We start from the raw sequence: 10,641 nt of genomic DNA on the forward strand, positions 1-10,641 counted from the left end.
GGGTCCGGGCTGGGGATTCGAACCCGCCACCTTAGGTGTACGTGGCTGGCGCCTTAGCCGGTTGAGCTATAGGCGCCGAGCCCTGGCTATTTTTTTTGTTACAGTTATCATAGTTGTTTATCTGGCCTGGGCCAGGTTTGAACCCACCACCCTCGGTGTATATGGCTAGCACTGTAATTACTGTGATACGGGTGTCAAGCCTGGAAGGTAGTTTTACAAGTGACAATGTGGACTCCTTGACCCAGCTATCTGCTTCTGGTAGCCACTATGGAGAAACAATGTTATTGTATTAGGGGACTTCCACATGGATGTTAGAACAGCATTTAGAGCAATAGTTGAGGAACAACCAGGTAGACAACCAGGTAGAGCCACACTTTGGAATGTCATGTGGCATTCTAAGAAGCCAGTGATCAAACAGTTCTATAGGTACTGGTCTGGGAGCCAAGATAAGAAAGCAAGAGCTTTGGGAAGCCACAGTTGGAGGCTTGCTTGAGCCCAAGAGTTTGAGACAGCCTGGCCAACATAGTGATACCTGTCTCTACAAAAAATTTTAAAAAATTAGTTAGGCATAGTGTCACACCCCTGTAGTCCTAGCTGCTCAGGAGGTGGAAGTGGGAGAATCACTTCATGTTAGGAATTTGAGGCTATAGTGAGCTATGAATGCACCACTGAACTCTAAACAGAGTAAGATCTAATCTCTAAAAAAAATAAGAGCCTAATCCAATATGTCCTCCACCAAACCAGAAGATCCTGAGGGTTCCCTCTTTTTGTGAGCAGCAGCAGCAGCTTGAACTCCATCTCCCGCCTCAGGCCCCCCGTCTTCTCCAGAGGGAGTTCTAAAGGGATGAAGGGTGATTACTGTTCCCATAGGCACCCCCAGTCCCAACTGCCTACTCTGTGGGAGGAGGAGCTGGCTGCTCCTAGGTGTTTGCTGGTACACATTTGGATAACAGCTCCCAAGGAGGAGCTTGGGAAAACCAGGGGACTTTAAAGGGTAGAGGTTGAGGGTCTAACTCCTTTACTGGAAGGCTGCCCCTGACAATGATGGGGAGGTGACAACCAGCTCCTCACACTGGGTAGAGAGCTCCAAGCGGGGGGAGTGCTGAGTTCTGAGAACAGTCCTCACAGCCTCTGGACTGGAAGAATGAAGTCCAGAGCTGTCACTGAGATGGCAGGAGACAGGTCTGGGGAGTGTGGCTTCTGGGAAGAAGTTGTCTCTGAGATGGGGTGAGATGCCACCATGTGTAGGGTAATTCCAAAGCTGTAGCTGTGTATGTGTGTGTGCACATGTGTAAGAGAGGAGTGTGTGTGTTTATTCAACACATTTGCATAACACATATTGAAATCAGGTGTCACAGATTTGAGGAATAACATGGACAAGATTGGGGTTTTTCTAGAGCTTATATGTTGGATGGGGGCTCAAATAAAATGATACCTATTTTCAGACAGTAGTAAGCATCATGAAGAAAATGAAATGGGGTAACGTAGTCCAAAGTAAGGCTGTAGTAGAATATGGTGGTCAGAGGAGGCCTTTCTGAGGAGGTGACGATTGCTTTGAAACTTGAATGTGGACCAGAAGTTAGGCAGGGAAAAAGCAAGTACAAAGGCCCATGTTACTGTGCTGGGCTGCCACAATGAAAAATCACAGACCAAGTGGCTTAAACGACAGAAATTAATTTTCTTACAGTTCTGGAGGCTAGAAATTCAAGATGAAGGTGCTAGCAAGGTTGGTTTCTCCTGAGGCCTCTCTCCTTGACTTGCAGTTGGTGCCTTTTCCTTGTGTCCTCATGTGGCCTTTTCTCTGTGCACATATGTCCCTGGTGTCCCTCCCTCTTCGCACTAGACAATAGTCCTATTGGCATAGGACCCACTCTCATTTTACCTCGTTTCCTTAGTAAAGGCCCTGTCTCCAAATACAGTCACATTCTAGGGTACTAGGGAGGGGGAATGTTAGGCTTCAGCATAGGTATTTGGGGAGGTACATACAATTCAGTCCAAATAGGCCCTCAGGTGGCATCAGGCTTGGTGAGTTCCAGGGAAAGCCAGATGCTTCGCGCACCTCTTTCTGGGGAGAAGGATGGGAAGGCAGGGATTGAAGGCAGGTGAGGTTCAAGATGTGTTCTGAGGGTTATGGCGACTCCTGGAAGTCCAAGTGGGTCTCTGGACTAATCTGCAGGTATGGGACTATATGGCTCTGTAGAACAGAGAGAAGGGCAAGGTTATGGCTTCAGTTCATTTCTTACTCTGAGAAGCTGTTTCCAAGCCATGGGACAATCCCTCCCCATGGGGGCTGGGAGTCAAAGAGGCAGATGCCTGGGTGTCCCCCCTGGCTGAGTACCTCTTTTTCTCTCCTCCTCCCTGAGAATTAAAGGCTGGTGGGTGTCTCACCATTACGTCTCCACGTTCCTGTCTGGAGTGATGCTGACCTGGTGAGTAGCTCCTTGCTGTGCCTCCTTGTGCCTCCCCAGGGAGCTAGAATGTGGAGCTAGGGAACTAGGGGGTGGGGATGGGATGGGTGGGACTGATCCAGATGGGAGGCCTGGGTGGCAAGGCAGAAACAAGCTTACATCCCTGGCCTATGGGCCTTGCCATGCCAATTGGGGAGTTTTCCCAGGGATTTTTGGAAATGTTTCAGGGTCTCTGGCTGCCTGGGGTGGAAGTGACAGGAAGTGAACAAGGCTGTGGCACTAAAGGAGACAGAGGGATTGGCAGGAACTTGGGTTTCAGCATGACTATGTGGGCTCCCCTAATTCTGGAAAGGACAATGGACACAATTTGGTCCAGTATCAGGGACAGAGAAGGGCAGAAACTGGGGACTGTGGTTTAACTCGAAAACCTTTTCTTCTCTCTTGATTGGAACAGGTGGGGCGGGATGAATGTCTGATTTCACAGCACACCTCACCTTTGTTTCTTTCCTGTCCCTGCCTTCTCTCCAGGCCTAATGGACCGATTTATCAGAAGTTCCGAAATCAGTTTTTAGCATTTTCAATTTTTCAGAGTGAGTGTCTCTTCCTCAGCTTTGGGGAGGGAAATAGCTTCCTGTGGTTTTCACTGAGGGAGGCCCCAGCTGACATCTCTGTCTGCCTGTGTAGAAGGGATACCAGACTAGAGAGGGGAGGGTCCTAGAAATCCAGACAAGAGCTGTCTCCCTGCCCAGATCAACTTTCCATCCTACCTTCCAATTCCCATCCTGGGATCAGGAAAGCCTGGCCTACACCCAGCCCTGGTGCCTCTGCCGTGGCCTGTCCTTCCCCAGGTTGGCAGACCAGCTGTCACGTTTGGGAATGGTGTGTTCGGGGCACTAACCTTGTTTCCAAGTTTTAAGTAAGTCCTCAAAATGGAAATATATATTCTTTTTTTCATTTAAGAATAGCTCTGGGTTTGTATACAAAGCACTGGTTCCAAGTATTGCTTCTGTAGGTTCTGGGGAGGGGGGGTTGGATGGCTGGGGACAGGGAGAGGATTTCACTTTTCACCAAGAGCTTGTCTCTTCTCTTTGAATTTTATACTGTGTGCATACTGTCTTTTCAAAAAATACAAATTAATTTTTCTGTAAAAACCTGCTTGCAGGCTTTGCCCCTGTAGCTCAGCAGGTAGGGTGCCAGCCACATACACTAGGGCTGGCAGGTTCAAACCTGGCCCAGACCTGCTAAACAACAATGACAATTACAACAACAAGAACAAAAAAATAGCTGGGCGTTGTGGCAGGCACCTGTAGTCCCAGCTGCTTGGGAGGCTGAGGCAAGAGAATCACTTAAACCCAAGAGTTTGAGGTTGCTGTGAGCTGTGATACTACAGCACTCTACCGAGGGTGACATAGTGATATTCTGTCTCAAAAAAAAAACAAACCCTGCTTGAAAACAAATGTAAATGTCTAAAGCCAAGAATGGAAGTTGTATATGATCCCACCTTCTGGGGTGATCAGTGTTAATTAAGATCTATGTCTTTTAGGGGTGGTGCCTATGGCTCAAGGAGTAGGGCACCAGCCCTATATACTGGAGGTGGTGGGTTCAAACCTGGCGCTGGTCAAGAAAAAAACTGCAATAAAAATAAAGAGGCTCATCAGTAATTAAAAAAAAAAAAAGATCTATATCTTTCCAAACATATTGCATTATGTATATTTTACAGATGTGTGGTCTGTACATTAACTTGACTGTTATAACCCACTTTTAAAATTTCTGTTGTTAATTGTTAAAATTTTAACAGTTTATCACAGCTATTTTTCCCTTTCCTTACTTCCTCATTTTTAGCAACTATAAAGTACCCTATTGTATGGGACTCTCTTGTGTTTTGGCATTGCACACAGCTCCCTGAACAGCATGGGCACATGTTACATTACATCAAGCAACTATTGAGTACCTACTGTATGCTTAGGAAAACTCCAGAAGTTTCTAATCTAGTTGGGGTATAGGTGGGTCCTCATGTACCTGAGCTGTCTTTGTATTTAGGATAAAAGATAAAGCCTGTTTCAGACCAAAGTCTGTGAGTGAGGGGTTGGGAGAGGGTTGAAACCAGGGCGTCTTCCCTGTCCTCTGGCTAGTGAAGTCCCACCAGCCTGCGGACTTGGCAGAGGTGACATCAGGTCCTGAGCCAGCTGCTGTGCTCCCCCTGCAGGCTGTGTCCAGTTCCTACAATATTATTACCAGAGAGGCTGCCTCTACCGGCTGCGGGCCCTAGGGGAAAGGAATCACCTGGATCTCACTGTGGGTGAGTAGCTGGACTGCAGGGTGGAGTGGGAGGGGCAGGTGCTGGGACCACCGCCTGGCAAGACCTACCATGCAGCAAAGCAGTGGTTTTCAACCTGTGGGTCACGACCCACAGGAACTGTATTAAAGGGCTGAGGCAATAGAAAGGTTGAGAACCACTGCAGCAAAGCCACGGGCACCGCACCATCCACTATCTGAATCACTTTTCCTAATTCATCATGGATTTTATTTCAGCTGACAAGGCCCTCATGCTGAGCCTCTGTCATATTACTTTGAAGTGTCTATTTTTCATCTGTTTTATAATGTACATAATATTTTAGTCTAGTGTTGTTTATGCATCTAATTTATGTATAATATGTCTACTTAGGAATACTATAAACATATAAATTGGGATACATACCTAGCTCTCTTAACTCATGAGAGTCAGAAAGATTTGGAGACAGCCTTGTCCAAACTTTCAGGGAAACTATTTTTAATAAAACTCTGCTATTTTTGAGATGGTCATTTCCATCGAATTATCGTACTTTGTCAAGACTCAACTGCAAAGTTTTGTGCCTATTAAAGAAACTAGTAACAACATAGTGCCTGGTATTCCGTGAGTGTTGTTAGGCCCGCTTATTTTGTGGCGACTTTAGGAATGAGAAGAACCAGGCCTAGTGACAGGGGCTGTTATTGTCATGGTGGGGGCTACCCCTTGCCCCCATGCGACGTGGTGTTTGTGCCTGGCTAGTCTTAAGGTGACTGGTGTGGTTGGGCAGCAGGCTTCTGAGCCCCTCACAAGGCCTATCGCGACTCCCTCCTCCCCACAGAAGGCTTCCAGTCCTGGATGTGGCGCGGCCTCACCTTCCTCCTGCCTTTCCTCTTCTGTGGCCACGTGAGTGCCTGGGAGTTTGTGGGTTATTTCCTGCCTGGGCTGATGCTCAGGAACAGGTCTCCAGGCTTCTCCTTCCTTCTATGACCTTCCCCATGCTGGGCCCTAGGGCTAGGACAGCCCTCTGGGCCCAGGGACACCAAGGGCAGACTGGCTCTGGCTGAGGGTACTTGCATTTTCATTTTGGGGAGCCAGCAGTATCTCGGGTGGTTGATACCCAAGGCTGTGGGGGCCTGGTCCATCTCCCTGGCTTTCCACATGGGTCTCCAGGGGAACTGGTGAGTAAGCAGTACCTGCCTCCCTCTCTGTAGTTCTGGCAGCTCTACAATGCAGTCACGTTGTTCGAGCTCTCCAGCCATGAGGAATGCAGAGAATGGCAGGTATGGGCTGTGTGTATGCAGGGGCATGGGGGTGAGGGAGGTGGTTCCTGGGGAGGGCTGGGCCTGTGTTGGGAGAGGTCTGTCCTTAGCCAACTCCCCCAGCCCAGTGTGGGCCCTGCTGCCAGAGAGGCGGGCTGGAGGGAAGGAAGGCAGTCATGAAGAATTTCTAAGTCCCAAGGAGGTTCTCCCCGTGGCACACTGCCCAGGCCCCTGCCCGACCCTGAGGACCCACCCCATCTGTGCCTCCTGAGGGCAGAACTGCCAGTGGAGGGCAGTTTGGCTGGGTTTGGGGGTGCAGGGTTGGGCATTACTGCAGGGCTCTTGACCCAGGCTTCCCCTCCTCTCTGCCCGGGGGCTGCTGCTTCCCCGCGCCCCAGGTGTTTGTGCTGGCGCTCACGTTCCTCATCCTCTTCCTCGGCAATTTCTTGACCACACTCAAAGTCGTGCACACCAAACTCCAGAAGAACAGAAACAAGACCAAGAAGGCTTGAGCCTCAGACTCCTGTGCCCCTTGAGCTCCTGGACTTTGAGACTGCTGGGGAGCCCGGTGGCACCTGGGCTGCTGAGTGCCTCCAGGAGTGCCAGGCTATAGCCATCTCAGGGGCCAGTGGCAACACTGTAGGGCCTGGTCCCTGCTGGACACAAGGAATGTGAGCCCTGCCTGTGCGCACAGTATTCACCCACCTATTTATAACATATTTAATACCAGGTCCTCCTGATGTCCCAGCCAGGACTGGGTCAGTCTTCCTGGGGGAGAGGCCTGAAGCCTCAGGGAGCCCCTCTGTCCCCACTCCTATCATTTGAACCCCCCTCACCTTAGGGTTTGGATGTGCCTCGCAGGGGCTGGATTTCTGCTGACCTGCTACTTACTGAGTCCCAGGCAAGGCGGTGGAATGAAGCCCTCCATGCCCATGCCCATAGAGCGTCCCCTCCCCTGAGGCCTTGGCCTCTGCTGTAAGCTCCACTCCCTGTAACGGGAGCTATTCAAGTTCTCAGAGAACCACTGTCCATCTTTGCGTGCTTTTTATGCTTCCTGGCTTGCCCACCTGTGGCCACCTGGGAGGTTCTGAGACTCGAGGGTCACCACCTGAGGGTGTTGCAGCAGGTGTGGGCTCCAAGTGACCCTGGAAGCTCCATCCTTCTCAGGTTGCCTGATGACCCCCCTGCAGCCCACCTGTCTGCTCCTGCAGTACATATTCCAGGAGTGACACCAAGACCCTCAGGGCTGGCTGGCATTTAGGCTATCACGGAGGTCTCTCAACTCTCCATGTCTCTTCCTCCAGTTCAGAGGCTCTAGAATGTGGGGGTATGGTGGGGTCTGAGCAAGCTCACCCACAGAGGCCACCCTGCAAGGTCAGGGCAGGGCTGCTGGTCACCCACCTAGTGTCAGGTTGTGTTTGGGGTGGGGGAGGCCAGCGTGTTTGGTTAAATGTCCTGTCCCTTCTCCCATTTGTGGGCTCAGCTGCAAGTAACTATTTCTCCACACATCCACTTTGACCAGACTTCACAGCTTGTGTCCACAGACATGCCTTATTTGGTCCTCAAAGGGATTAAATTTTTAAAATTAGTTATATTTTAACCAAAATAAAAACTCAGATTTCTGCTTTCCCTAGAAAAATGTAAGGATCTGGCAGTGTTTCCACAGGGTACAACTGGGTGCCTGGTTCCCCACTCTGCCACAGGCCCCTCCACTCCCTGCTCCCCTTGTCAGGCACCTGGGTTTGCCTTGATTAGGCATCAGCAAACTGTCTCTTAATGGCCAGATGGCCTCTGTGGCAACTACTCAAGTCTGCAGTTGTAGGGCAAAAGCCAATGCATAAATGAACAGATGTGTTCCAATAAAACTTTATTTACAAAAACAGGCAGTAGCCAGATGTGGCCCACAGGCTGTAGTCTGCTGACTTTTCCCTCTTAAGACTATCATTTGTTCATGAGGCCTTCCAGAATAAGTCCTTGGTTGATTACCCAGGAGAGGGCAAGGCCTTGGGGAGCTTAGATGGGGTGGGGAGCTTTCAGATCTCCTTCCCTTGGCAGCCTGACTTCTGAGAAGCAGCCCACAAGGGGTGCTGAGGCAAGAGATGGTGGGGAGGGCAGGTGCCACCTGACACCATTATCCTATCATAGGCAATACCAACTCCTAGACTCACTCCATCACAGAGCAACTCTTAGTCTCTGGGCATTAAAATCACCTGGGGTATTTGTTGAAAAAGTCCTGGACCTCTGACCCCAGACCTTCTGAAAGGAGATTCTGTGAACTGGTTTTGAGAAGCCATCCTGTGTGGGCAGGGGGTTGATCACGTTAGTTCTCGGAGGCCTGCATGCCCCATGTTGGGTTAAGCAGAGGCTGTGAGAGACAGAAGGTAGGTAGCTGGATGACTATTTATTTTTTATTTATTTTTTTATTTTTTGAGATAGAGCCTCAAGCTGTCCCCCTGGGTAGAGTGCCGTGGCATTACAGCTCACAGCAACCTCCAACTCCTGGGCTCAAGCGAGTCTCCTGCCTCCGCCTCCCAAGTAGCTGGGACCACAGGCGCCCGCCACAACACCTGGCTATTTTTTGGTTGCAGCCATCATTGTTGTTTGGCGGGCCCGGGCTGGGGATTCGAACCCGCCACCTTAGGTGTACGTGGCTGGCGCCTTAACCGGTTGAGCTATAGGCGCCGAGCCTAGATGACTATTTAAATGGCCCAATCCTGTCTTGTTCCAGATGAGAACATTCTAGAACTGACTTGCCCAAGATCACACAGGGAGCAGATGGCACTTTTCACCTTGAGTCTCTGACAATGGGAATTTGGATAAGACCTTGAGTAGAGGGCTGATGGCTGGAATGGGGTGCACATCTTACTGCTAAGAGCCCTTTCCTTTCCCTCTGTGCAGGTGTGCCCAGCTCTGCACAGATGGTGGCCAAGCTGAAGGCTAAGGCTGACCTCTTGCATGGGGGACACAGGCAGGAGGTGTTGGTAGGGTTGGTGGCAGCCTCTTATCCGGGGCTTGTTGCCTGTGTTCTCCTGATAGGCCCTGGCCCTGCTGCCCCTGGGCGGAAGACAGGAAGAAGCTCAGGATACAGCTGTGCCTATCTCGGGAGCCTACGGAGGCGGGTGACAGGAGCAGTGGGGCGCCCGGGTGGAACAATGCCAAATCCACACGTACCCCCTACCAGATGTAAATTCAATTTCAAGCAAAGTTGGGTCTGCACAGGGAGCACACACATGGCTGTAGGTGGCTGTGCTGAGTATACTCCTGGGTCCTGGGGACAAACACTGGCTCCAGGGCACAAAAGGAGGAGAATCCAGCACCCTCATCACCACCATGTTCCAGTGGGAGCCTGGAGGCAAGCTTGTGGTCATAGCCCCCAGATGGGGAAACAGAATTCCACAATGTTCCAGAAGTCTAACTCCAGGGCCCAGACACCAAGTATTGGAGAGTTGTTGGGGATGGGGATCTGGGCCCTGTCAGTGCTGTCATGAAGGCCATCCACCCTGGGATCAGAGCAGCAGGCAGAGCCGATGTTTTTTCTGCCGCTGTGCTTTCTTCAGAGCATTCAGGGCCACCTTGGCAGCCTCTCGAAAGACGTCCTCCACATTCTCCCGAAACTTGGCAGAACATTCCAGGTAGAGTGCTGCTCGAATCTGTTGGCAGGCGCTCAGGCCCTAGGTGGGGGAGGAGCCAGCATTAGGTGAGGGAGTCCCCCAGGCCACCTGATGCTTCTCATAGATTTAGGGGAGTGAGGCTGACTTTGGGAGCTGAACAGGGGTAGAAGCCTTGGTTTGGAGCCCTCTCTCTTCTCTGCTGCAGGGCTGGGCCCCATCAGTGCCTGTGGATGGAACACAGGGTCTGTCTGATGCCGTCCAATGAGGCCTCGCCCTGGCCGCTGCCAGGCTTCAGGCAGAGAGAGAGGCTGCTGGGTTCTGGGAGCTGGGGTTGGTTCTCTTAAGTGTCTCTCCCAGACTTGGGAGAAAAACTGGGAGGCCTCAAGATAGCAAGGACTTCTGATATACCTCTCTCCCTTCCCTGGAAGCACAATTTAAGCAACTGAGCTTGCTAGTACAGTAAAAACAAACAAAAAAAATTATTTTAAAAATGAATTTACCATAAAAAAATCTAAAAAAATAAAATTATCTTTATCAAGACTTATTCCTTTTTATTAAAGTTTCTTACTAATTTTCCTTTGTGCTCCTGTTATTCTATCTATCCTCCATTGCCTCTCCCAAAAGCCTACAGAGTTTGGATCTGCCTGTGACTCTAGTGGGGAGCAGAAGCCTATGTTCAAACAAGCTTCTGTCCTGCTCATCCCATTGGGCAGACAAGACTGGATGGTGGTTGAGAGCACACACTCTGGAGCCAGAGTGGCTAGGACAGATCCTAACTTCACTTCAGGTTAGCTATGTGACCCTGGGCAAGCTACTTAACCTCTCTGGGCCTCTGGGGGAATGTTAACCCTTTGGACCAGAGACCCTGGAAAACTGGTTTGACTGTCTTTTTCTAGAATCCTATATTTCCTGTATTCTTTAGTGATGGCTTAATCCTAAGAGCTGAGTAAACTGGTTCACTTATTAGCTGCTGACATTGAGTATTGTTGAAAAGAGATACTCTGGCTCGGCGCCTATAGCTCAACCGGCTAAAGCGCCAGCCACGTACACCTAAGGTGGCGGGTTCGAATCCCCAGCCCGGACCCGCCAAACAA

At 50.4% G+C, this 10,641-nt stretch overlaps 2 protein-coding genes across 3 annotated transcripts in view; one reads left to right on the plus strand and one right to left on the minus strand.

Annotated features, from left to right (window-relative positions):
- Positions 1 to 9,075, plus strand: part of TMEM120B (transmembrane protein 120B) — a 50,160-nt gene extending 41,085 nt beyond the window's left edge. The window contains exons 7-12 of one of the 2 annotated variants that reach the window (XM_023516842.1): positions 2,364 to 2,429; positions 2,937 to 2,998; positions 4,615 to 4,707; positions 5,516 to 5,580; positions 5,889 to 5,957; positions 8,973 to 9,075. In XM_023516842.1, coding sequence (XP_023372610.1) covers positions 2,364 to 2,429; positions 2,937 to 2,998; positions 4,615 to 4,707; positions 5,516 to 5,580; positions 5,889 to 5,957; positions 8,973 to 9,059 — 442 coding nt within the window. In that variant the 3' untranslated portion in view covers positions 9,060 to 9,075. Of the gene's footprint in view, positions 1 to 2,363; positions 2,430 to 2,936; positions 2,999 to 4,614; positions 4,708 to 5,515; positions 5,581 to 5,888; positions 5,958 to 6,334; positions 8,329 to 8,972 lie in introns of those variants that run through there. The other variant, XM_003796005.3, reaches the window with a different exon arrangement.
- A 324-nt stretch (positions 9,076 to 9,399) lies between these two features.
- RHOF (ras homolog family member F, filopodia associated) overlaps positions 9,400 to 10,641 on the minus strand; it is a 15,815-nt gene continuing 14,573 nt past the window's right edge. Inside the window, exon 5 of the mRNA XM_003796006.3 lies at positions 9,400 to 9,607. Coding sequence (XP_003796054.1) covers positions 9,443 to 9,607 — 165 coding nt within the window. The 3' untranslated portion in view covers positions 9,400 to 9,442. The remainder of the gene's footprint in view (positions 9,608 to 10,641) is intronic.

Source organism: Otolemur garnettii, unplaced genomic scaffold (genome assembly GCF_000181295.1).
Source record: "Otolemur garnettii isolate 467f Iridium unplaced genomic scaffold, OtoGar3 scaffold00099, whole genome shotgun sequence".
NCBI classification, from domain to species: Eukaryota; Metazoa; Chordata; class Mammalia; order Primates; family Galagidae; genus Otolemur; species Otolemur garnettii.